Here is a 25,310-nt window from a genome sequence, read left to right on the forward strand (position 1 = left end):
GACTTTAACTGAGCTCTTATTCAGCGGCGCAGCACTGAGCGCTCCCGCTCGGGGGTGCGGCCGCCCGCCCGCTGCGCCCTCTCAGCGGGGTGACGGGAGAGACGGGGCTTCGGAAGGCTGGTGGAAGAGGCCGCTGTGCAGCAAACCCTGCCCTCACCCGCCATGGCGGGCGGGCGAGCGAAACCAAGGCCGGGCGAAGGTGGGGTGAGAGGAGCGCTCCCCCCCCCGCGTGGAAGGCGATGGGACAGCTGCGGGCGGGACGTTCCATCTGTCCTCCCGCAGAGGGGGAGGGGGAGCGGCTTCCGCTTTCCGTGCGGTTGTCGGTGGCGGTAGAGTGCGGGGGACAGCGAGGAGCCCCCCCCTGCTCCGGCCGCGCTGTGGTTCGTCCCAGCCGTCCCCGGAGGGACAGGGAAGAGGGACGGGGACGGCTGAGGGGGCGAGAGCGGGGAGACCCCCGGGAGCGGCGCTGAGGGGCTCCGGGAGGACATTCTCGGGAGCGGGGGGCTGCCAGGGGCACCAGGAGCAAGGGAGACCCCCGCGGTGGGGTTTGCATGGGGCTCCCCTTGGAGAGGGGTGAACGGTTCCTAGAGGGTTGTGGCTCTCACACACACACACACACCTGGGCCAGGTGGGTGCCAGCAGAGAGCAGAAGCTGAAGGGCTCAGGGCTTGAGTAACCTGGGGTCTGCAGCACCCAGAGAGGGAAGAGTGAGGGGCCCTGGCTGCCCTTCCGCAGGTGTGTGCCGGGATGAGCTCCCCTGGCGGGGCCAGCAGCGCCTTCCCCCTGCACGTCCTGGTGTGGAATAACGACTACAGGCGGCTGGACGAGGAGCTGCAGGAGCAGGTAACGGGGGTTCGGGGGCTGCTGGCCCTCGCTGTGCCAGGGAGAAGCACCCTGGTGGTACTGCCAGGAGCTTGAGGGATCCCTGCGTTTCGTTACCCGTTTATTTGTGGTGTGGGATTGATGGAAAAAGGTGGAGGAATATATTTTTATGTCAGATATTAAACGTTGGCTTCCCATCTGTAAAGCTTCGCTGTGAGCATTCCAGCTGCAGCAAAAGGAGAGGAGTCGCTCAAGGAGAGCAGCTGTGATGGACGTTAATTTATTTATTAAAGCAATAAATAGTGTTTATCTTAATGGGAAGTCAACGTGCAGCAAAAGTGGCTGCTGCTGCTGGACATCAAACCAGCCCCCAGCTTGCTGAGCACCATCAGTTCTCATAGATTTGTTGCTGCCCAAGGTTGAGGGCAGAGTTTTTATATTGGTTGGAATGTTTTCAGTATCTCTGCTTAAAAAAAAAAAAAAAAAAGGATCATTGTTCCGTGCTGGAGAGTAGAAAACACAAAGCTGTCCCCTCTCTGGGACATGATGACGTAAGGAAACGGCCTGAAAGCTGCAGCAGAGCTTGAGCAGCAAAAATCCTTCTGGCTGAGCTGCTGTGGAAAAGCTCTGACAAGGGCTAGAGTGAGGTACAGTTAATAAGCAGAGCTGATTAATTAATTATACCTGACACCACAAGTACGTGAGCCCAAGACCAGCTGTGCCACCTCCTGACTGTCACCTGCAGCTCTAACGGTGCACCTGACTTACTAATTCCTGCTCAGAGCATGTTCCTGCCCTGGTTTGGGAGAATCTTTGGAATGCAGTCACTTCTTATCTAATTCATGTCACCTTCTGCATTAACCAAAATCTTTAACCTCACTGGCACGTTGCTCCTGTGTGTTTATTTCTGACACCTGTGAGAGTCTGTGGTTAAATAGGGATCACTCAGCAGCTCCCACCTGTGGAATGCTGCTTCCTCCCTCCATTCCCTGTGGAAACCAGCAGTGTGTGAAGATGGACTGTGTCTCTTACTTCCTTTACCTGCTTTTAAACTTTTTTTTTTTTTTCCTCTTTTTAAGTATTCCAAAGATCTATTTCCCCCTGCTTCTTCGGGACGGAGCTTCCTGCTGCCGGAGGGACGCGGGAAGGGATCAAAGGCACCTCCCAGCTGCAGCTGGGGTGGCAAACAGGGTTGGGCATGTGGGGGGCAGGCAACAGCAGCAACCACAGTGGGGAGGGACCCTTGGAGCTCTTTGGTGCTGCAGTCTTGGAGCTGCAGGAGGTGGGAAAGCAAATTAATTAATGTTCCACCCCAGAAGTGAAGAGAAGATGCTTTAAAGCGAAGCTTTCCCACTCTCTGTGAGATAGTCTGACTTGAAGCTGTCAGATAACGCTGTTAACATGCATAATAACCTTCCTTTCTCATTCTGCTATTGACTTTCCCCTTTTCCTTTAGTTATAGATGCTCTTCTGTTTCAAATCTCTAAGCTAATAGTGAAAAATGTGTAAGGTATGAGTATGTTGTGCTTGCATGTTTTGGATATTTGTGCCTGTGTAGTTTATTTTTTATTTTAGTGACTTGTAGAGAATGCCCTCACTCCTCATTGTGCTGTGTGTGCTTTGTGAAACACCATCTGCTTCTGTCCTTTCCAAAAGTGCTGTCCAAAAGCTGTGTTGTGTGCTCTGTTACCTTTTTTTCCTGTTTTCCCCCCATTTTGTTGTACAGTTCAAGCCCTCTGTGGGGTCTCAGGCTCTCGGCTGTCCGTGGGGCGATGCACACGGATGAGACTCCCCCCATCTCCTCCTGAGCCTTCTGGGGGGAGCCAGAGGGGAAATAATGACAGAAAAAGAACTGAAAAGCATCAGCAGGAACTCCTGTCCTACAGATTTTGTGTCGTTTCTTGGGCCCCGTTCTGCCTCTCCTTTTATTCACGCGGGGAAGCGAGCCAGCCCTGCAGAGGGGCGGTGCAGGAGAGTTTGGGAGCAGGTCCATGGGAATGGCAGGGAATGTTGACTCCTGGATTAGCTCTCTGTTTGTGCAGGCTCTGATGAGCTCTGTTCCTTCTCTCCTGGACACTGGCAGGACGTTGACCAGCGGGATCCACGGGGCAGGACCTTGCTGCACTTGGCTGTTTCCTTGGGTTACATCGAGTCTGCCAAGGTCCTCCTGCAGCACAAGGCAGATGTGACCAAGGAGAATGCACAAGGATGGACGGGTAAGGACAGCCTGGGGAACAGCCTGGGGTGTCTTTCTTTCAGTAGCAGATGTTCTGTGTTTTTATGGGGAATTTTGGTCAGCAAGCAAAGTGACACGAGGCTGTGGTTGGGTTTATTTCAGTTTTGCACGAGGCTGTCAGCACAGGGGATCCAGAGATGGTCCAGCTGATCCTGCAGCATCGGGACTACCAGCAGACCTCCATGACCCTCGGAGGAGTTCCTGAGTTACTGCAGAAAATTAACGAGGTAATGATGTATTGAAGTGTAAACTCTCACTCCAGACCGAAATCACTGCTTGAATTCTCATTCAAGCAGTTCAGTTAAGTGAACTATTGCAATTAGCTGGGCAATTGTGTTTTGTTCCAACCTGCATATTCTATAGTGCTGAGGGACATGGAGGTTTTTCCTTGACTTTATTTAAATCCTTGGTTATGTACTCCAGCATTGGAGGCTGAATCTTGAAGGCATTTCTGCTCCTCCAGTAGAACAAGGAAGAACAGCTCCCCAGAAAGCAGCAGGGGCAGGGCAGTGCCTATTGTTGCTACTTTCAATTTCAGTTTTAGCATTGGCTAGTCATTTCTCCAGTTCTGCTCTCCTTTTTTTTTTTTTTTTCCTTTATCTAAAATGTTCACAGGAAATGCTGCAATGAATGTCAAACTATTTCATGAGGTACTCATCAGATATTCTCCTTCTGCAGACTCCTGACTTTTATGTGGAAATGAAATGGGAGTTCACTAGCTGGGGTAAGAATCCTGCTCCTTGTTACCAATTCCAAGCTGTAAAAATGAGTTACAAATGTCCCACAGCACAGGCAGGGAAATATCCGCTCCCCGGAATCCTCCTCTCCTCCATCTCTAAATGACCTCTTGTGCTTTTGTTGCACAATTATTCTTTGTTTCCTGTGTGGTTGGTTGGGTAGTTTTTGGTAGTGGAGAATTTAGCTGTTGTTGCAGTTGCTGAAGACTTTTCTTGGGTTTTTTTACCTATCCCTGGCCATCTGATCATGTGTTATCTATGGATGCACTGGTTGTTTGGGAAGTACCTGCTTTTCCCTGAAAGGAATGAACACTAGGCCTCACAGCTGATTAAATATTTCAAATATCAAACTATTAGACCACCAGGCATGGGATTTATGCCATTTCACACCCTTCAGTCTGAACAAATATCTTCTTCCTTTTCACATTCCTCTTTAAATTAGGCCAGTTTTGCCCTAAGCTGGTTGTTCTTAAATCTAAAGAGGATCAGCATCTCACCTCCTCTGGAATGACATTCCCAGGAGTGAGCCATCCCTGTGCTGGATTTCATTTCCTCTGTGCTGCACCTGTGGCACATTTTCCCTTTGCATTTCTCCCTTTCTCCCAGTGCCCCTGGTTTCCAGGGTGTGCCCGAGCGACGTGTGCCGCATCTGGAAGAGCCGGGCCAAGCTGCGTGTGGACATCACCTTGCTGGGCTTTGAGAACATGAGCTGGGAGAGGGGCAGGAGGACTGTCATCTTCAAGGGAGAAGGTAAAGAGTTCACCTGTCTGCACCACTGACCCCCAAACACTGTGTGAGCACAGTGAGAAATCCTGATTTTACACCTAAAAGGCCTCTTGTGTTTTATGAAGGTTTTATGCTTGTCTGTGTCTCACGGAGATATTGTTTTATGATGGCTTAACTTCTTTGCTTTGAGTGAATCTGAGGTAAAAATTTGGTGATGGGGTAAAATGTCAATATTTTACTGTTTCCTTCCTTCTTTTCTGCTGCCCTACCTATAAAAAATAACTTTAGTTCCATCTCCAAGCTTGATCCCATCTGAGTGCAGAAACACCCGGGTTTGATACACGATACACCCCCAGCTTTTCACCCCGGAACACTTGCTGAGTTTTTTAACTTGAAATGTTCCTTTTCTTCCACCAGACACTGGTGGCTGGGCAGAGCTCATTGAGATCAACCACGATGACAAGTTTGTTACAACAGAGAGGTTTGAGATCTCCCAGCACATGAAACGTTTGACTTTGGGATCGATGACGCCCAAGAGGAAAGATGTGGAGAGGCGCCTCACATCCCCAATCATCAGCACGTGCCTTGATACCAAAAACATTGCTTTTGAAAGGTAAGACAGAGAGCTTCTCTTAGCAAATAAGCATTTTGATGTTAGCTTTAATGACAAACTCACAAAAGTTTTGGTAATTAAAACTTTTAGGGCTAGGTCTGAAATGAATTTAAGCTTCATGAAGCGATAGATGAAGAGATTTGGGTTGGTCAAATTGCCACTGTTGCTTGGCAAAAAGGTTCCAATTGAAAGAAATCAGTGGCAGAAAACTTCCAGTTTATCATATTAGTGGACTGGAATCATTAAGGTTGGAAAAGGCCTCCAGGATTGAGTCAGTTGCTCACTCAAATTTGCATTTCACACAAATCCATGTGCTGGAACCGATGGACAAGAACTTGGATTTGGTACCAAATAAGTCAACTCTCACATGAATACTTTAAATGTGCACAGTGTGTCTTTTAACAGACACATTTGTCTTTCTTCATGACTACACCTATTTATCCAGGTATCTGGGATTAATAACCTGTCAAATGTTCTTTAAAATGAAATTTAGAAAAACCAGCTGGGGGTTGTATAAAAATGCAGCTGTGTAGACATTTGTGGTGTTCCTTTTTGTCAGAACCACGTCTGGATTCTGGGTATGGAGGACAGAAAAATCAGAAGGTGTCAATGGTTATGAAGCCAAGGTAAAGCCTGTCTGACAGATCTTGCAGCAAATTGAAGTCTGACTGTGCTTTTTCTGTATTTCCTGACTATTTCAGGTCTTAAAATTCCTATTGGGACATTGATTGTGTTGCCAGCAGAATTGGGCTGGAGTGAGGAACTTCCAGGCTGTGGGAGGGATGGAGCCCATGTGCAGGAATGTCCCCAGGGGGATCAAAGAGGGGAGAGGAGGGACAGAAGATTCAGCAGAGCTGCCTGCAGTCCTTCCCTTCCAAAGGCTGGCACTTAACTCACATTTGAACGCTGCCATTGTTTCAGTGGGTGGAAGTTGAGGAACTGCTGATAATAACAGCACTGCAAGGCACCAGCAGCCATGAGTGGCATCTTGAATTCATGAACTGCACCTGGGTCACAGCTGCTTAGAATGGTTCCTCCTGACACTGGTTCTGACCTCTATTTCACCTCAGTGAAATATTTTTCAAGGTGGTTTTGCAGCCTTACTGTGGTAGGAATTTAGGTTCAGAATCACAAGATTTAATTTCCCTGATTCTGTGTTTACTCCAGGTTTGGGAATTGGTGCAATAAATTACATTTTGTAATTTAATTCACCAGAAGAGTAAGTGCTGAATAGCTTTTACATTTATCTGAAGGTTTTTCCTGATAAGACTGCAGGGCTGTTCAGCTGGACAGAGGGTTCATTAGTGTTCCCAAACTGTTACTAAATATAATTTCTGAGGTCTTATAACTCATTTCTGATTAGAAATAGTATTCCCTGGCTTTCCTTTTCCATTCCCTCTTAAAATCTCTTGGAAATGCCTGTCTGGTGTTGAGGTTGGTTCAGTTAGTTTTGTGTACATGATGTTTTACTGGGGAACTCTTTTTTTAACTTGTGATGTTGCTTGGTTTTTGTCTCTGTGTTTTTGTAAGGTCTACACAGCGAACAACGTGAACGTGATCACACGGATCAGAACAGAGCATTTAACAGAAGAGGAGAAGAGAAGATATAAAGGTACCTTCCCCATAGGAAAATTGGGAATAAATACAACCCTTTGGCTGTCTGACACCTCCTTTGTGTCTGAAGAACTGGGCAGACAAACAAGGAAATTCTCTTCTTGCTGACTTTGCCCTGATTTTCTTTGACGTGTTCTGTGTCTGAGGCAGCTCATTATTTCACTCTTAACCTACAAATGAACCTGGTTTTATCCCAGCTGTGTTTAGAGGAAATAAAAACCCTTCAAGCCTGTTGAAAGTTTGCTGACAGTTTTAAAAGGCTGCACTTTTCTGCTCAGGAATGTATTCCTGCCCTTATTTCACTTTGGCCATGGATACGAGATTCACAGAGGCTTTGTTTGCTTGGAATTTTTGTTTTGGTCTACTAATATCTTCTGGTATTTGAATTAGAGTAAAGGGTGACCAGCCAGTAACTTTATATGGAAATTCTCCTACCCTGAGGCCACTGAGGCACTGGGACTCACAAAGGTGTCTGCTAATCATAGAAACCACTGAAAATCTGTGCTCTATTCTGTGTGTTGTACCTGTTTTATACCATCAGCTGTAGGTCCTGGGCTTGCCTGGTAAAGCTCCCAGGAGATCTGAACAGCTTCCCTTTGGGTGGGAAGCCTGGCCTGAGTGCCAGTTTTACTGCTAATTAATGCTAATGGCTGTTTTTGTTTTCCCTCCTGTCACCTGAAGCTGATAGGAGCCCTCTGGAATCATTCCTGGGGACAGTGGAGCATGAATGTGGTGCTCAGGTGAGTGTCTGATGTCAGCACAGGTCACTGTAGGAGGAATTCCTGGTGTGTGGAGTCACCTCCTGTTTCCTTAGCTTGGCAGCAGTTTTCATTATGAGGTTTTCATTTGCCCTGAGGGTGTTTTTGTTTGGTTGGAAATAGGAGAACTTTGAGATCCCTTCCAACCCAAACCATTCCATGATTCCACCTGGCTTTAGAAGTTCCCTTGCTTCTAAACTGTGAAAGAACAGTGGATAATGGATTTGCTGGTTCTCTGTCAGGATGGCATTGCGCATTTACAGGGATTTAGAGATCTTGGGTTCAAATCCTCCATCCAAGTTTTGACTTTAGTAAAGGATTTGGAGCCTGGAAATGCTGGGGCTCATGTGTGTATTTCTAGTTGGTTTCCATCTTTAAAGTGTCTTAAGATTTTTTCTGTCTCTAAAAATTTGGAGATTTTTAACCTCAGTGAAACAGAATAAAACCTCAGTCTAATAACAGCTGGTGTTTATGGCTGGGTGTCACTGTGTCTGAAATAGGGAAGGAGTTACTTCACAAAGGGTAAATGAAAAGTTTCTTGTTGTAACCACTGTTCATTACTTTTTGGGTTGCTTTTTTTCCTTCTCTTTCCTTCTAGAGTACATCCAGGACTACAGAATATGCTGCAACCAACAATCCCACTGCTATTACTCTGGAGGAATACTTCAACCCAGAATTTGATTTGAAAGGCAGAGACATAGGAAGACCAAAGGAAGTCACTGTTAGAACACAGAAGTGAGAAATACCATTTTAACTATTTCTAGTTTGTCTCTTCCCGGTTATCTAATCCCTGGAAACCATTTTTACAAATATCCAGTGTGGTTTTTCCCCCCAGTTTTCACAATTAATTAGATGAGAGATCTTGAAGTATACAGCTATAATCTATTTTTAATTCCACTGAGTCAAAGCAAACATTTGGGCTGGTGCTGTAACTTGTTAGTAACCTCCTGCCACTGCCCAACTGCCTGTTTTGCTTTGCATCTCTTCCTAAACTGTGAATTTAGGATGTTTTTTATCCTACTTTGTCTTTAAGATTTAAAGCAACCTTATGGATGAGTGAAGAGTTCCCCTTGTCTCTTATGGAACAAGTCACTCCAATCATTGACCTGATGGCCAGAACCAGTGCTCATTTTGCCAGACTTAGGGATTTCATCACTCTGGAATTTCCACCAGGATTTCCTGTCAAAATCGGTAATATTTAGCAATTTTTATAGTAACATCTTGTCCATTTTCCCCCCTTTGGTTTCACAATATATTATTTAAAAAAAAACCCACATTGGCCTTTTAGTTTTCTCTTCTCTGAAACATTGTTTTGTACATCTGGAGTCAATCCAGAAATATAATTTTAAAGACAATGTCATTAGTGTGAGCATGAGCTGTTGTCAGCCCCTTTCCTCTTAGCTTCAGTGCCTTAAATTTGGCAAATCTTATTTTAAAATAAGAGATTTAGAGAGAGATTGAGCTAAATAAATAATTAAAAACATTAATTAAATAATAATAAATAACTAAAGCCACCTTATTGGTGAGTTTAGTTCCTCTGTGCTTTGTCATTATAGGAGGCTGTTGTGGAAGCAAACATTTGTTCTCATGTTGGCAGAAATCTTGTTCTCTTACAGAAATCCCCCTGTTTCACGTGCTGAATGCTCGAATTACCTTTGAAAATGTCAACAGCTGCAGGACAGCTGAGAGAGCCTCTCCTGGAGGTGCACAGAGTGATGCAGGTAAGGGATCTCCCCTTTTTACATCCCTGTCCCTGCAATGCACAGAGGAGGGAGAAGCAGGGAATGGAACAGGGGGAGCTGCAAGGTGTTACTGCAAAACCATTCATCAGAATTTATTCTGTTACAACTTGTTACAAACAGGGCCCAGCGTGGTTTTAGCTTTATTTGCCTTCTGTAGGTGCTAATTTCGAGGTTGACCAGTCGGTGTTTGAGATCCCCAAGTCCTACCACATCCAGGATGATGGCAGGAACATCCTCGTGCAGGATGAGGACAATGAGATCATGCAGTTTGCCATCCAGCAGAGCTTGTTGGAATCTGGTGCAAATAAAGTAAGTGCTGGGGTCTGTACAGTGGCAGCCTGGGCAAGGACTGTGCAGCAAGAGATGAAGGAAACCAGTTTAGGGTCACTTTTTCTACTTTAGACTTTAGAAGATAAAAATAATGCATTTCAAAGAAGAAATAAAGGTGGTTTCAGGGTGACTTTCAGTGAGTTACTCTGCAATCTGATAACTGCTGTGGAATTGTCTCTTTGCCCATCTCTAGGACCTGGAGATGCTTTCCAATGGAGCAGTTGCATATTCCTCAGACTTCAACATGCAGTATCAGAAGTAAGTTTTTTTTTTCACATCAAACCTTGCAAAAATACCCCCAGCAGTACCATGAAGCAATTTGGCAATTTTTTTTTTTTAATATATATGAGCAAATGCACAAAACTCGAGATTTCTTGTTCTGCTTCTTCCAACTTTTCTAAGAAACAGGAACTCCAAACTGGGCCTCCTGGTTCATGTTGTGTAGCTCTTTCCAGCTGTGGGGCTGGTCTGTGCACACAGCAGATTCTTTACCCAACATACAAACCCAGTCCTCCTCTTCTGCTCTTAAAACTCTGAATTTCCCTCTGCATTGCATCTTTGGTTATTAGAGGCTGCACACTTCAAGGCAGATCTTATTTCTTTTCAAAATCCTTATGTAATCCTTAAAAACATGGATTTAATGGACACTTAAAAATGGGCTCTGGTGTCTGTGGAGTCTTCCTGCACTTAAGTGCAAAGAAACCAAGAACTGGATCTTCTGGGTTCTTCTATCATGAAAAATCCTTTAAACCAGGTGAGGATACTTTTAGAGGGCCCATTGAAACTATAACTGCTGGTATCTGTGAATGATTCAAAGGAATCCTTGTTTGTCATAGGGAATTTTACACGTGTTGGAACAGCTGCTCTCATATCCTCAAACTGTTTTCTCCCCTCTGGGAGAGATTTTCAGGTTTCTGAGTCTAAAACAGTTGCCAGGAAGGATCATTGCAAAGAATATGAGACAGGCTCTGTTTCTTGTACTTCTCAGAGTTGTTCTTTTCCATCAGGGCACTTCAGGAGAGCTTTCTGTCAAGATCAGGGAACTCCCACAGCAGCAGCTCCAGTGAAGCCTCCAGCTTTGAGAAGGACTTGCAGCTTGCCATGGAATTGTCAGTGAGGGAGCAGGAGGAGCAGGAGAAGCAGCGTCAGGAAAAGGAAGATGCAGAGCTCCAGCAAGTCTTACAGCTCTCTCTTGTGGAAAAATAACTCCTAAGTGACCTCCTGAAGCAGGGATGACCAAATCTGTGTAAAACTGGAGATTGTCAGAGCTGTCAGTCTGAAGACCACTCCTGGATTGCTTAAGGAAACATTTTACTGCCTTCTAAGTTGGCATCAGCTGCAAAAACCTGATTTATTTTTGTTTGGAGGAGTTGTAGATCACAGGACTCCACATCTGGCTCCCCAACCATGCAGTCTTAGCTTTGAAGGAAATGTTTTTATCTAAACTTATTTATTGAAGAGCAGATGGAAATTTTGCTTTGCATCAGGATGTAGGATTGCAGTAAAGCTTGAAAGCCTGATTTATGGGGAGTTCAGGAGGAAAACTTCATTACTTACCAAAGAAAAACTCATCTGCTTCATTATTTCTTAATAATTCAATGCCATTGCCTGTTTTTCCAGCTGTTCCATGGGAGAGCATCTCCCTGCCTATACACACAGAATAGTTCTTCATGCTGACAGATGTTTTCTGTTAGTTTTGTTTAGATATGGTTATCTCTCCTCTAGTTATTGAGATTTTTGGCTTAAGAGGGATAATTTTATACTTGAACAGCTCATCCAAGCTCCAGATTAAACTAGTGCTTTCTGAAAAAGGACAAAACAAGTAGCCAGTAACATTTTAGATGCTGAAATGGGACCATCTGTCCAGTACAGCAGCAGTTTCTGCAGTGATTCCAAACCAGCTCTTTCCCCTGCTCAGAGGGCAGCAAGAAATTAAGGGATAGATACAGGTGCTTCTTTGGGATCTCTTGGTGTGCATGGCTGAGTGTGGGTGCTAAATGCAGCCAGGAAAAGAATTCAGGGGAGATTTTCACGTGTCCTTATTGGAAGAGAAGTTTAATTCTGCAAGGGAAACGTGTGTTGCTTTTTAAAACCCCAGCGGCTTGTCCTCCATGTGAATACATCTATTTTTTTACCTGAATATTTTTATTGATTTTTAAACCAAACCACTAGGCCTACACTCATCAAACTGGTCTTGTAACGATTCCTAGGTCTGTTTTAACCAGCTTTCCTCAGGTTTTTTGGCCATACAGGATCTTTGTAGCTCTTTTATCTGCACTCCTCTCGGTGTTTACAGTACTCACACTGTGACTCTCAAGTGCACTCCACAGGTACACGATGAACAGCCACAGGAAAGCCTTACACTTGTTAAATGTGAGCAATATCCCTCTGCTCTGCCTGGCAGGGCTGGAGGAACCTTTGGTACAGCTGCTCTTGAGCTTGCTCCTAACGTTGTTCCTGTTCCTCAGGCTGAACAGGGCAGTTCTGGGTGACCAGCTATTAATTAACCAATGTAAAATCACTCTAAAATGGACTTGATCAGAACCAGTGGGGCAGTTGGAACCCTATTTTAAACCAATAATCCATTGTTTTACATAGGAAATGATTACAATTCCTTCAGTGTACACTAGGACTGGCCTCTCCACACTGGGTTTGTTGTTCCCTGGCACAACCTGCATCCCTGAAAACAGCTGCTGGAAATGGGGACTGTCCTGCACAGGGGCAGTGGGCTGGGTTGGGATTTCTTTCTTTGCAAAAGGGGATTCCTGTGGCTGTCACAGCTGGGAGAAGGGAAGAGGCCTCGTGTTGAGCTCCTGACAGGGTGGGAGGCAGGAGATGGAGCTGTGGGCATTCCTCCAGTGGGAATAAAGAGTGCTGTTGCCTTTACAAACCCGCCTGCCTGGCATTGCCTGTCTTCTGCTAAGCTTTTCAAAGGTTACAAGAGGGGTAAAAATAGCATTTTTCAAGCTGACTTGTTCTGGTTTTATATTTAAACTAAAGAACATTGAGCACTTTCAGTTAAAGTTCTGTTACGCTCCTGCTTCTTAGTCTGGGACTGTAAAATAAATTGGATTAGCTTTGGGGTTTTTTTTTTTTTGCTTTCTTTGACATTTGTAGGATTCCAGCTAAAACTAGAAGGCCCTGCTTCCCTCAGCCAGGTGCTGCTTCTCTTAAAGCCTGACTTAACCCTTTCAGTGTAAGATGGACGTGCTCTGTGTGCTGGAAGAAAAACCAAAGGTACTGCACATGACACCACACACAGGTATTTTTTTCTCACACTGTATTTGGAGTCTTTTTTTTTTCTTTTATGAATGATCTGTCTTTTTGTATATTAAAGTGACATTATCATCTGAAATTCTCCAAGGTAGTTCTGGCTTTTGGACGTTTTCAGCCAAATTTTGAGTCTCCCTGTCTTGGAGAATCAGTACAACACAGAAGTTAAGGCAGTGAAAAGCAGGAAACCCTATTATTTTCTCTCTGCAGCTTCTTGTAAGAGAGGAGAGAGGGTTCTGAGTGGGTTTAATATTAAGGCCAAGATTGTTGTGTAGAGTCCAACCTCTCTCTGAGGCAGCTTGAGGCTGATGTAGGAAAGAGAAGCTCAGAGTTACAAACACCTGTAGCTTCTTCTAAAAAGTTCTTTAAGTTGATGCTGCTAGCTCCTGAAAGCAAGACTATGTGCTTTTTTTTGTGCTTTTGACCCCATTTCAAGGCTTTTTACATCAGCAATTCATGATTTTGTTTATTTGGAAACCCTTCTTACACTGCTTTGGCTGAGTTTTGATTCATAGCTGAGCTGCTGGAAACTGCACAGCCGTTGTAGGATGTGCTTCCATTGTGCTTTTAAATGGTTCCTTGTTGACAAACATCCATGGAAACATTGTCCCAGCACTGCCATCCTCTTCCCTGGCTTCCCCCAGCACTGCCATCCCACTAAAAACAAGGTAGGAGCCATGAGGGGACCAGGGGTGGGGATCAGGACAGCCTCACCCCTTTCCAGCCCAGTTAATAACAAACAGCACAGCCATGAATAAATAAGAGCCTGGATTGTTTACTGAGCGTTTTATTTGTACAAAGAGGCATAGCAGGGAGTGAGGAATGAGAGCAAACAGGAATTCTGCTCCTGGGAATGCAGAGCTGGGGCTGGGAGCTTCACCATCCACCCCCACGAGCAGCACAGGCTGCAGGCCAGGCTTCACAGCGATGAAGGAGCAAGGAAAATCAGGAACATGGGAACCAGTGAGCAAAAGGAGGAGCAGAAAGCAATAGAAAGAACACTCTTGGATTAACAACTCCATCTGTTCGAGGCCGGGCTCACTCTGTCATTTCTCAAAAGAAAGAAAATCCCTGTTCAATGCCAGCTCTCAGTGTCCTTGAAACAGAACAGAAAACACCTCAGATGCAGCACGAGGGCTTGAGAACAGGTCAACAACAATTAGTCTGGAAGTTACATTTTTAAAACTCTAAATAAATTACTAAGCAAAACACCCCTATGTTAAATATTAAAGTAATAATTAGTAAAATCCAGTTACTACTTGTAGCAGTGCAAAACAAAATAGCAGCATTCGTATGGAAGTGGGACTCAGTGTAAACACTTGTTACTGAAACTGCATAAAATGGGTCTGGCTGGAGCTCAAACTCTTCCAGAGCATCTGCCTGGCTTGCAGACTTTTGGAGGCTCCTGCTTGCAGGAGGACAGTGAGCAGCACATGCTGGAACCCCTCAGCTGCACCCCAGTGCCCAACAGGTTCAGCAGGGCTGGTTTGGTGGGAGGTTATTTGGGGCTTTTTAGCCAGGAGCTAAAGCAAATAACGTTGGGAATGAGAAGCCTGGCTTGGGGAAAACTACACCGGGATCAGGTCATGCATCAGTGTTTCTGCTCAGAGGCAGGAATGGACCAGACCCTCCACCCACTGCTGGCTGGCTCACTGAGCTTTTACCTTTGGAATATTTTTGAATGGGACCTTAAAGCTCGTCCTGTTCCACCCCTGCCCTGACAGGTCCACCCCCCACTACCCCCAGGTCGCTCCAAGCCCTGTCCAACTCCCAGAACTCGGCGTTCAAACAAGGACCTGAATTAATCAGAAAGCAAAAAGCAGACGTGGTGTGACCGAGCACGTGGAGCTGCTCCTCGGACAATGTCCCCAATCTCGCCCCGTCCTTGTTCCAACCGAGGCCCCGGGTGCCTGCACAGCCCGGGGATGCTCTGGAGCACACGGGGTCGGATCAGCCTCTCCAAAACGCGGGGATTTGGGAGGCGCTGCTCAGCCCCTGCTCCGAGCCAGGCGGGATCGCTGCGAACACGCCCCAGGAGCTCCAGGAGTTCTGTTTGCTGAGGAAGAGGAGGATGATTTCCAGCACCCGGCCAGAGCACCGCTGGAAGCCACATCACGATGGAGCCAAGGGATACAGCACGGGCAGAGATGGGGGAAAGCCACGCTCGCATCCTCAGCGCATCCCCAGCAGCTGCCAGGAGCGGACGGGAGAACCGGGCGGGACCGGAGCAGCGGTGGCACGGTGGGTACCGGAGGGGAGAACCTGCTGGGTCCGGAGCAGCAGCGCCGGGACGGTGGGTACCAGACGGGAGAACCGGCAGGGCTGAAGCGATGCTGGGATGGCGGATTCCAGGTGGGAGAACCGGGTGGGATGCAGCATTCTCTCGATGCCCCGGCGGGTCCCGCTCCGCTACCGCCGCCGGACGGGCCGGTAGACACAGATGGCCATGAGGATGATGGTGAGCAGCAGAGCGCTGAGGATGCTGCCCAGCAGCACTACGGCGGCAAGAGAAAGAACATTAATTCAACACTCCCTGAGCATCTCCCGAGCCGCCGGCCGGGTCGTGGCGGGGCTATCCCCGGTGCCCCCCGCTCCTCACCCAGGTTCTGATGCTGCAGTACAGCGTAGGGCCGGCTGCGCTCCGCCGGGCCCGGCGACAGCGGGGACAGCGCCCAGCCCCGCGCCGCCGCCAGCCCCATCGCGCCGCGACACCACGGACCCCGCCGGGCTTTGTGCGCCGGGCCCGGGCCTGCCCCTTCCTGCCGCCCGCCCCGCCCCGGCACCGGCCTTCCGGGGGAGCGGAACGATGGAACGGCACCGGGAGCGGCACCGGGAACCGCACCGGGAATCGCACCGGGAGCGGCTCCGGGAACGGCACCGGGAGCGGCTCCGGGAACGGCACCGGGAGCGCTGCGCCCCGCGGCCCCCGGGACAGACCCGCGCGTCCATAGCGCGTCCCTGCACCCCCGTGGGCACCCTCTGCCCCCCAGCCCTGTGTGTCCCCCCCAAGCCCTGTGTGTCCCCCCCAAATCCCGTGTGTCCCCCCTAAGCCCCGTGTGTCCCCTCAAGCCCCCGCTGTCACGAACGTGGGTCCTTCCCGGTGTTTTAAGGTGCCCAAACACCGAGGAACAGTGATGCTGCTCTGGGAGCGATGGGAATAAGAAGCCGCGGCGGGTGGATGGTTGACACCGGTCCAGGGATGCCTCACCCCGACCCAGGGTTTGGGTTTAAAATTAGATATATTAGGGTTTTTTCCCTCTTTAAATGCCTATTCCCTGCATGCCCCGGGATGGGGCGGCAGGAGGCACCGACCTGCCCGGATTCAGCAGCACCTGGGACCCACCCCCGGGCTCGGGCGAGTCCTCCGCTGGATTTTGGATCTTTTTAGCAGGATAAGGTGTGTCTGGACAGCGACAGCACCCCTGTCCCCCATCCCAGCCCGGGCTCTGAGCCCCGCACGGCGCTCCATGAACACAGCACTGCCAGCTCCGGCTCCTCTCCCTCCCCTCAGCTCCGAGCATCAGCATCAGCTTTATTTTCCAAACACTCACGGCACAGCTACAGACACGCACGGGGGGGAGCCTTGGAGCGAGGCAATTCCTCCATCCGCTCCGGGAGCTGGGCTTCTCCCCCAGCCCCGGCTGTTGGTCCCGCAGGGGCCGCAGCGCTGCTCCCGTTCTCCCTGCCGTGCTTTCCTCCCTGCCAGCAGCGAGAACGGGCTCCGCTCCGCCGGGATGTGCCCTCGGTGATGCTCGTGGAGATGCCAGGTCCGGTCTGTGCTGAGGAGCTGCCCCATCGCTGCGCCAGGAGGGAGCCCGAGCAGTGCCCGCGTCCCCCGCGCTACAGAACCGGGGCCATGCCCACCCCCTCTGCCTGGGGGGCTCGCATCAGCTTCTCGGGCCGAATGCAGACGGCGAGGCGCTGATGGAGAGACAAAACACAGCGCGTCTCCTCCCTGCGCTCCCCCGAGCCCTCCCCAGGGCATTAAATCCCGGTGGGGTTTAATTGCCGCTCAACAAAGATGCTGGGGATGTGTCGCAGACATCTTTTATGAAAAATCCTTTCTTTAAGATTTTTCTTCCTGAGAAGCTGAGAGGCCTCAGGAACAAAATTTGATTATCTGCTGCTGTGGAATGCAACAGGTAGATCTTTCATTAGCCCATGTTGGTTGTTTCTAATTAATGGCCAGTCACAGCCCAGCTGGCTCGGACAGAGAGTCCGAGATGAAGCCTTCGTTATCATTTCCTTCTTATGCTATTTTTAGCCAGCTTTCTGATGAAATCCTTTCTTCTATTCTTTTAGAATCGTTTTAATATAATATATATAATAAAATAATAAACCAAGCCTTCTGAAACATGGAGTCAGATCCTCGTCTCTCCCCTCATCCTCAGACCCCTGTGAACACGGTCACAAGGATGCATCAACCAGCCCAGCTCCCCAAGGGGGTCCCTGCCCACCCCAGCCCACCCAGGAGCCCTGGGATTGCCACTCCTGACCTGCTTGAGGGACCCTGGTGTCCAGACGAGCTTGTACACCATGTACAGGGGGATGCAGATGAAGGAGGATGCCCCGATGAGGAATCCCACGGAGATGCTCCACTCGGGGTACTGGTACTCAAAGAGGGTCAGGGGAGGCTGCTCCAGGAGGGAGCTGATCACAATGAACTGTAACGAGCAGAGCCACAGGGGCCTCCAGTCCTGTGAGCAGTTTGGGCTCCTCACACCAGGACAGACATGGAGGGGCTGGAGCGTGGCCAGAGAAGGGAACAGAGCTGGGGAAGGGGCTGGGAAAGGGGCTCAGCCTGGGGAAAAGGAGGCTCAGGGAGGATTTTCTGTCTCCCCACGACTCCCTGACAGGAGGGTGCAGCCAGATGGGAGTTGGGCTCTGCTTCCAGGGAACAAGGCACAGAACCAGGGGAAATGGCCTCAGGTTGTGCCAGGTTATGTTGGACATCAGGGAAAATTTCCTCACCAAAAGGGCTGTGCAGCCCAGGGCAGTGGAGGAGTCCCCATCCCTGGAGGGCTTTAATATCCCCCTGCATGTGGGCCTTGGGGACATGGCTTAGTGGTGGCCTTGGCAGTGCTGGGTAATGCTTGAACTCTTTGATCTTAGAGGGCTTTTCCAACCCAAACAATTCCCTGATCTCCCCAGCTCACCCCACAGGTTATCAGGGTGCAGGGATGGAACCAGATGATCTTTAAGGTCCCTTCCAACCCAAACCATTCTGCAATTCCATGATTCTATGAGCACCCTCCATGTCCTGCTGCTCCCCCTGTCATCCCAAATCCCAGGCAGCATGGGCATCACAGGGGCACCTCCCAGGCTGCCACCCTGGCTGGGTGAGGGCTGGGAGGCTCTGTTTGACAATCCCTGTGAGCTGCTGGCCTGCCAGGGCTGCTCAGCCCTGTGCTGAAACAAAACCCTTTGCTGTGTGTGCTTTGATGATAATACTCCTCTCTTAATAACCAGGGCAAAGTGCTTAGAGCCATAATTAATCCTCACAAGGCCTCTTCTCCTGCAGATCCAGTGAGATTAGGCCCCTGTGCCCACGGCAGCCTTTGAAGTGCCGTGGGAGCTGGCGTTTCAAAGGGATGGATCCAGCCCAGCACAGGGGACAGGGACCCGTGGCCAGCCCTGCCAGGGATGCTGAGTGCTGGGAGGATGAGGCAAAGCTGAGCTGGCACCCGTGTGAGCGCCCAGCTTTGCCCTGGAGCTGTGGAAAAGGCTGGAAAATGAACTTCCAGCTCCCTTTCTCGGCGAGGTCCTGGGGATGTGGGCACGGTGGCTGGAGCAGCAGCATGGGGAGGGCTGGTGTGAGGTCCCACAGCCCTGTCTGCTCTCCTGGTCACCTCGTGTGGGTGAGAGGGGAGTTATCCATGGCACAGGGAGCTGGGCAGCAGAGGGGAGTGGCTGCAGGGTGTCCAGAGGGACAGCAATGACCTTGTCCATAATTTGGCCATGGATACTCACCGCCAGCAGGGCTGGGCTGATGGCGACCCAGCACAGCTTCCAGAAGAGCCCTGGGGTGAAGCCCAGCATGGCCTTGACATCGTGGGAGAACCTCTGGATCCCTGCCAGAGGAGAGAGCCCTCAGAGCCCTGGGATCCTGCTGGGGATGTGGGGTCAGGGATATCCCCACGGACACAACAGCCTCTGTTCCCATCCCAACCCTCTGTTCCCATCCCAACCCTCTGCTCCCATCCCAGCCTGGCCAGGAGCCCCACACAGGATCCAGTGCCTGGGATTTACTCACCTGTGCAGGGTCACACACCTGTGTAGGTGCCCCCAGAGTGTTTTCCACGACAGAGGCAGTTTCTTACCATAAAACCAGGAGACAGCGATGGTTTCCAGCAGCACCACTGCCAGGATGGAGCAGCCAGCACCAAACTCCTCCAGCAGCTTCACCACGTAGGCTCCCCCCTGGAGCAGCAGGGGGAGGCTGCAGACCCCACGGGTGCAGGAGGGGATGTGGGGGCCAGGGCAGGGTGGTGCCAGTGGAACTCACGTAGGTGAGGGTGCTGAGGGAGCCCAGGAAGCAGATTGTGATGAGGCCGAGGACAAAGAGCTCCCGTCGCCCTGCCAGGACCTGGGGGTACTCGTCCATCACGGCCGTGATCACGGCCTCCAAGCCTCCAAACTGCAAAGAAATGCTGGTGAGGGGTGGAGAAATGGGGTGTGGGGACAGCCCTGCTCTCCAAGAAAATCTGCTGAAAATGGCAGAGCGGGGATGCCCCATCCCATCCCATCCCATCCCATCCCATCCCATCCCATCCCATCCCATCCCATCCCAGCCCATCCCATCCCATCCCATCCCAGCCCATCCCATCCCAGCCCATCCCAGCCCATCCCATCCCATCCCAGCCCATCCCTCCCCTTGTCACCCCACTTTCAGCCATGGGACATGGCCACCCCCGGTCCCTGCTGGGGACACAGCTGGGCTGTCCCCTCCTACCGTGCTGTCCAGCCCCAGGGTGATCATCATCAGGAAGAAAATGATGGCAAAGAAGGTGGATCCCACCATGTTGGCAATTGCTTCAGGGTAGGTGATGAAGAGGAGGCTGGGCCCTGGGAGGGGACACTGGCTTGGTTGGCTGTTCCCTGGCACAGCCCTGGGGGTGGGAAGGGGCTGCTGGAGGGAGGAGAACCTTTGTCTCTGGCAACATCCTCCACCTCCACGTCCCTCATCTCGGCCATGTAGCCCAGCACGGTGAAGATGACGAAGCCTGAGAGGAAGCTGGTGAGGCAGTTCACAGCACTGGTGACCAGGGCATCCCTGGAGGGCAGAAAAGAGGCAGAGACCCCACTCCAGGTCAGCCCTCACCCTGCTCCAGCTGCCCTGGCCTTGCCCCACTCCAGTTCCCTCTCCTGGCCCATCAAACAAAAACCATCAGTGAAATGGGGAAAGATGCCCAGGCTGCAGCCAGGGGGACCAGGGATGTGGCAGAGGGCACCAGGATCTGTTGGGATGTGGCAGAAGGGACCAGGAGCTGTTGGGATGTGGCAGTGGGGAGCAGCAGATGTTGGGATGTGGCAGAAGGGACCAGGATCTGTTGGGATGTGGCAGTGGGCACCAGGAGCTGTTGGGATGTGGCAGTGGGCACCAGGAGCTGTTGGGATGTGGCAGTGGGCACCAGGAGCTGTTGGGATGTGGCAGTGGGCACCAGGAGCTGTTGGGATGTGGCAGAGGGCACCAGGAGCTGTTGGGATGTGGCAGAGGGCACCAGGAGCTGTTGGGATGTGGCAGAGGGGACCAGGAGCTGTTGGGATGTATCAGTGGGCACCAAGAGCTGTTGGGATGTGGCAGTGGGGAGCAGCAGGTGTTGGAATGTGGCAGTGGGCACCAGGAGCTGTTGGGATGTGGCAGTGGGGACCAGGATCTGTTGGGATGTGGCAGTGGGCACCAGGAGCTGTTGGGATGTGGCAGTGGGCACCAGGAGCTGTTGGGATGTATCAGTGGGCACCAGGAGCTGCTGGGATGTGGCAGAGGGCACCAGGAGCTGTTGGGATGTGGCAGAGGGCACCAGGAGCTGTTGGGATGTGCCTCCACTGCAGCTGTGCCCACTGGGATGGACCCTCACCTGTAGCAGTTGTTGTGGAAATGGTTGTAACTGGCCAGAGCAAGGAGGACTCCAAATCCAGGGCCCAAGGAGAAGAAAATCTGCGCAGCAGCATCCACCCAGACCTGGAGGGAGAAACAACAGGAGGATGGGCAGGGCAGGAGGTCCTTGGGGCTGGATGGGGCTGGGAGGTGCCCCACAGTAGCAATGGCAGGGACACCCCCTGGCACAGGGCTGGGGCTGTGCTGAGAGTCTCCAGAGAAAAGGGTCCAGAGCTCCTCTCCTGCCTGCCCTGTGCCCCCTGGAGATGTCCTGGGGGCTGAGGAGCTGCTGTGGCATGGAATGAGCTAATTTCCACCCTGGACACTCAGCAGTGTCACCCTTGGAGCAGGGAGGGATGGAGGGGAGCCCCGAGCCTGCCGTGCCCACTCCTGCCTGGCACATTCAGTGCTGGCAGCCCTCATTACCTTTAATGAGAATTCTCAAGTGCTGCCTGGTAATTACCCACAGGAAGCTCATTGTCAGCCCAGGGGGGAGCAGAGCACAAACAAAACCGGCCAGAATGAGATGGGTGATTCAATTATGGATTTCCATTTCCAAGAGCCTGTCCAGGGCACCGTTTCTGTGGGAACAAGGGCCCCATTGCCCTGTGGTGGGGCCAGGCCCGTGGGCAGGGATGGGTGGGTGCCCTGGGGAGGGGTTTTGGGTGCTGCCCTGCCCAGATGGGTGGGTGGGTTTGTGACAGTGTTCACAGGGGTCCAAGGATGAGGGGAGAGACAAGGATCTGACTCCATGTTTCAGAAGGTTTGATTTATTATTTTATGATATATATTATATTAAAACTATACTAAAAAAATAGAAGAAAGGATTTCATCAGAAGGCTGGCTAAGAATAGAATAAGAAGGAAATGATAACAAAGGTTTGTGGCTCAGACTCTCTGTCTGAGCCAGCTGGGCTGTGATTGGCCATTAATTAGAAACAACCAACATGGGCCAATCAAAGATCCACTTGTTGCATTGCACAGCAGCAGATAATCAAATTTTTACATTTTGTTCCTGAGGCCTCTCAGCTTCTCAGGAGGAAAAATCTTAAAGAAAGGATTTTTCATAAAAGATGTGTCTATGAGAGGTGTGCTCTGGAGGGCTCTGGGTGCTGCCCTGCCCTGGGCAGGGGGTCCCACCCTCACTCACCGAGGTGCTCAGCAGCTTGCCCCAGTCTGGGCGCAGGTAGAAGACAACTCCTCTCCAGGCTCCAGGCAGGGTGGCCCCTCGGATGAGCAGGATGAGCAGCACCACGTAGGGCAGCGTGGCTGTCACCCACACCACCTGGGGGGGAGGCACTGTCACCCTGTGCCACCACCCAGCGCCCAAACCCTGCGCTGGGCTCGCCCAGGGTGGCCTCGGGCACAGGGGTGAGGAGGAGGAGGAGGTGACATTTCCCTCTCGGGGGTGGCAAGATCCTACCAGGTGAGGGGTTCCTCCTGCCCTGGCAGGGCACTGCTGGAGCTCCCCTCACCTTCCCAGAGGTTTTCACCCCTTTCCACAGGCTGAAGTAGACGATGGTGAAGATGAGGAAGAGGCAGAGGAGCAGCTGCCAGCGGATGCCCCCGATGTCATACAGACCCCCAGATTTCTGGATCTCCAGCACCTTCCTCCTGCAGGACGGGATCCCCAGGGCTGGGAGCAGCCTCAGCCCCAGGCAAGCAGTCCCTGAGCTCCTCAGGAGCATTCCCACCCCAGAACCCCCTGGGGGATGTGCCCAGCTCACACCACCCACATCCTTGCACTCACGTGTAAAACTCCTCGGCGGGGGACCTGGAGAAGTTGGTCCAGGTCACGTTGCTCTTCCCAAAGTAGTTGGTGCAGTCAGGGGTGTTCCAGGGGTTGTCACAGCTTGCCCAGGGCAGGGTGGCCGAGAAGGATGAGTAGAAGTAGTAGAGAGCCCAGGCAATGATGGTGTTGTAGTAGAAGGAGACGTAGAGGCCGATGATGCAGATGGCAAAGCCGATGCCTGGGAAAAGCAGGATCGGGATCAGCTTTGGGACACGACCTTGGGGACCTGCTGGGGGTCAGGGTGTCACCCCAGCTGGGGCCTCTCACCTTTAAAGATGGGGCAGATGCGCTTCCAGATGGGGATGGCACCTGTCCTGTGGAACTGCCCCAGGGCCAGCTCCATGTAGAAGAGGGGCACCCCCCCAAAAACTGCCATCAGCGTGTAGGGGATGAGGAAGGCTCCTGCATTGGGGGGAGCAGAGCAGGGTGAACACCAGGGGACCACGGCATTGTCACCTCCCTCCCTCCTGGCACTGCCCCAGCAGGTCTGGATGCGTTTGTGGGAAGCTTTGGAGATTGTCTGGTCAGGGGAGCTCAGAGATGTGAGACCCTGCTTGGTGCTCCAGCAGCCCTGCTGGGGTCCCAGCCCGTGCTGGGGAGGCACCATTTGGCCAGGCTGGAACAAAGAGCCACATAAACCATTGGGACACAGGGGAGGGGACACCCAGCACCCCTCAGGTCTGGAAGAGTTTTGGAGGAAAATCTGACTGAATATGCACAGCCACCCCAAGACACATAATTAGCGCTGTAATCTGCATTATTCATTACATCCTCATTTTTACTGGGGCTACACTTGTACCCCATGGAGCTTTTGGGAGTGGAACTGCTCTCTGAGTTCTGCTGGGATTAGTTAATTTAACAGCTCCTCCCTCTGACAGATGTGAGTGTGGTGCACCCCAACATTCCCAGTACCCCCAAAACCCTCAGCACCTCCAGCATCTCCAAAACCCCCAGTATCTCCAATATCCCTGAAACCTCCAGTATCCCAAATATCCCCAACACCCTCCTGCAGCCCCCCTCTCTGCCTGGCAGGGCTGGCCCAACAGCACCAAGTGTTTCCAGTGTTTTCCTTCCAGGCAGAGCCTCAATTGTGGGTGAGTCCAGCACTGCCCATCCCTGTGCTCCCCCTCCGTGGGGCTGTGCTCCCCCAGAGCTGCTCCCTGAACTCCTCACCCTCCCATGTGTGTGGGGCAGGTGGGAACCTCCCACCCGAACCACAGGCACGCAGAGGGGCTCAGCTCTGCTCCCAGTCCCAGAGGAGCATCTCACAAATAACTCTGTTTCAACGTGGGCACCTGGGATCCACAGTTTTGCCTTGAGTATGGAACTAATTACCTCTTTCTAATTTTCCCAAGCAGTGGAGGATGCTCCCTGAAAGCCAACTTTGGCAATTAAATCCGCTGCGCTTTCCCAAACAGCACAAAATTCTCATCCCTCCTTTTTCATTTCCATGTGAGGGGGCTTTCTATCCTGCTCCATTCCCAGCAATTTATTTAGTAGTCATTTACTGAAGGTTTTTTTCCCTTTGTGGTGTTTTTTCTGTGTCTTTGCTTCCCATTGATCCCTCAAAGCTGGGGCTGCTCGTGATGTCCAGCACTGCCAGCCAGGATCCACAGCAGGAGGGTGGGATGCTCATGAGGACGATTTTAAACCAGGAGCAGCTTCCCAGAGTCCCAAAATCATGAATTGTGTGAACCTCCCAGCCCAAATTTACAGATCTTTATCCTTTTTTGCAATTTGGACCGTGCTAATTTTCCCTTTGTGATCCTAGAGCTGCTAACGCACCTCTAACCCCACTGGGGAAGGAGGGGAAGACCAGGAACGGAGGGAAAGACCAGGAAATGAGGAAAGGACCCCAGGGAAGGAGGATGGAGGGAGTGGAGGAGGATTTTGAATGAAGAAAGACACAAACAGAAAAGAGACAGATGTCAGGAGAAGTTGGGTCGGTCTTTAAACCGCCCTGTCTGAAGTGGAGCAGCTGCAAACAAAGAAGGAGAAGAAACAGTGAATTCTTCAGGGTGGGAAAGATAGAAAACGAGGAAAAAGGCATCATTTCTCCAAAAGAAGACTTAAATAAGCCCAGTGGTGTCCTTACCCCCTCCGTTCTGGTAGCAGATGTAAGGGAACCGCCAGACGTTGCCCAGATCGACGGCGAATCCGACGACGGAGAGGAGGAAATCCATCTTTTTGCTCCACTTGTCCCTGGGGTGGGTCTGGGGGTTTGGGGCTGCAGGGCTGGCGGGGGGACCCAGGCAGGGCTGCTCTGCCATCCTGCCACCCCGGCAAATCCTGCAGGATTCGGGCTGGGTAACTTGGGGAGGGTTTGTGTGCGGCTGATGACAGATCCGAGGAGGGGAGGGTCAGGCTGAGCGCGCTTCCCCACCTCCCGCTGGAAACCCACGGCACGGAGAGCAGGGAAACAGAGCCGTGCTCTGATCAAAGGCAGCTGGGGAGGGCGGCCCCCGAGCCTGGGGACCAGCCTGACCCTGCAGGGAACGGCATCACCTCATGGGGACCAGCCTGACCCTGCAGAGACCGGCATCACCTCATGGGGACCCTGCAGGGACCAG

The 25,310-nt window shown here is 51.2% G+C and overlaps 3 protein-coding genes across 4 annotated transcripts; 1 reads left to right on the forward strand and 2 right to left on the reverse strand.

Moving 5' to 3' along the window:
* The first annotated feature begins 466 nt into the window (after positions 1-466).
* ANKRD13A (ankyrin repeat domain 13A) lies at positions 467-12,658 on the forward strand. Of its 2 annotated transcripts, XM_071445255.1 has the most exons (16): positions 467-843; positions 2,279-2,332; positions 2,906-3,038; positions 3,161-3,285; positions 3,737-3,782; positions 4,402-4,545; positions 4,939-5,134; positions 5,694-5,760; positions 6,665-6,746; positions 7,430-7,488; positions 8,105-8,241; positions 8,540-8,697; positions 9,123-9,227; positions 9,406-9,557; positions 9,772-9,836; positions 10,586-12,658. In XM_071445255.1, the coding sequence occupies exons 2-16, from the start codon at positions 2,324-2,326 to the stop codon at positions 10,782-10,784; spliced, it is 1,677 nt and encodes a 558-aa protein (XP_071301356.1). In that variant the 5' UTR covers positions 467-843; positions 2,279-2,323; the 3' UTR covers positions 10,785-12,658. The 2 variants fall into 2 exon arrangements, with proteins under 2 accessions (XP_071301356.1, XP_071301355.1); XM_071445254.1 differs by lacking the exon at positions 2,279-2,332.
* A 964-nt stretch (positions 12,659-13,622) lies between these two features.
* CUNH12orf76 (chromosome unknown C12orf76 homolog) lies at positions 13,623-15,621 on the reverse strand. Its single transcript, XM_071445264.1, has 2 exons — positions 15,451-15,621; positions 13,623-15,346 (listed from the first exon to the last, which is right to left on the reverse strand). The coding sequence occupies exons 1-2, from the start codon at positions 15,548-15,550 to the stop codon at positions 15,261-15,263; spliced, it is 186 nt and encodes a 61-aa protein (XP_071301365.1). The 5' UTR covers positions 15,551-15,621; the 3' UTR covers positions 13,623-15,260.
* Positions 15,622-16,262: 641 nt separating this feature from the next.
* LOC139598633 (sodium-dependent serotonin transporter-like) lies at positions 16,263-25,010 on the reverse strand. Its single transcript, XM_071445256.1, has 13 exons — positions 24,836-25,010; positions 23,008-23,142; positions 22,699-22,918; positions 22,424-22,562; positions 22,099-22,233; positions 20,930-21,033; positions 19,997-20,124; positions 19,804-19,916; positions 19,357-19,488; positions 19,172-19,271; positions 18,822-18,922; positions 17,348-17,515; positions 16,263-16,772 (listed from the first exon to the last, which is right to left on the reverse strand). Exons 1-13 carry the CDS (start codon positions 25,008-25,010, stop codon positions 16,692-16,694), a joined length of 1,731 nt encoding a protein of 576 aa, XP_071301357.1. The 3' UTR covers positions 16,263-16,691.
* Positions 25,011-25,310: the final 300 nt, after the last annotated feature.

This window comes from Agelaius tricolor, unplaced genomic scaffold, assembly GCF_023055355.1.
Source record: "Agelaius tricolor isolate 1412-34295 unplaced genomic scaffold, bAgeTri1.0.p SCAF_20, whole genome shotgun sequence".
NCBI lineage: Eukaryota > Metazoa > Chordata > Aves > Passeriformes > Icteridae > Agelaius > Agelaius tricolor.

Bases quoted from the DNA above. Each gene is read 5' to 3' on its own strand.
- ANKRD13A (XM_071445254.1), top strand. From the start codon at position 748: ATGAGCTCCCCTGGCGGGGCCAGCAGCGCCTTCCCCCTGCACGTCCTG. The intron at 3,039-3,160 runs GTAAGGACAGCC...GGTTTATTTCAG, and splicing joins GAATGCACAAGGATGGACGG to TTTTGCACGAGGCTGTCAGC. The intron at 3,783-4,401 runs GTAAGAATCCTG...CCTTTCTCCCAG, and splicing joins ATGGGAGTTCACTAGCTGGG to TGCCCCTGGTTTCCAGGGTG.
- LOC139598633 (XM_071445256.1), bottom strand. From the start codon at position 25,010: ATGGCAGAGCAGCCCTGCCTGGGTCCCCCCGCCAGCCCTGCAGCCCCA. The intron at 22,919-23,007 runs GTGAGAGGCCCC...TGCTTTTCCCAG, and splicing joins CATCTGCCCCATCTTTAAAG to GCATCGGCTTTGCCATCTGC. The intron at 19,272-19,356 runs GTGAGTTCCACT...CTGCTGCTCCAG, and splicing joins CCCTCAGCACCCTCACCTAC to GGGGGAGCCTACGTGGTGAA.
- CUNH12orf76 (XM_071445264.1), bottom strand. From the start codon at position 15,550: ATGGGGCTGGCGGCGGCGCGGGGCTGGGCGCTGTCCCCGCTGTCGCCG. The intron at 15,347-15,450 runs GTGAGGAGCGGG...TTGCCGCCGTAG, and splicing joins ACTGCAGCATCAGAACCTGG to TGCTGCTGGGCAGCATCCTC.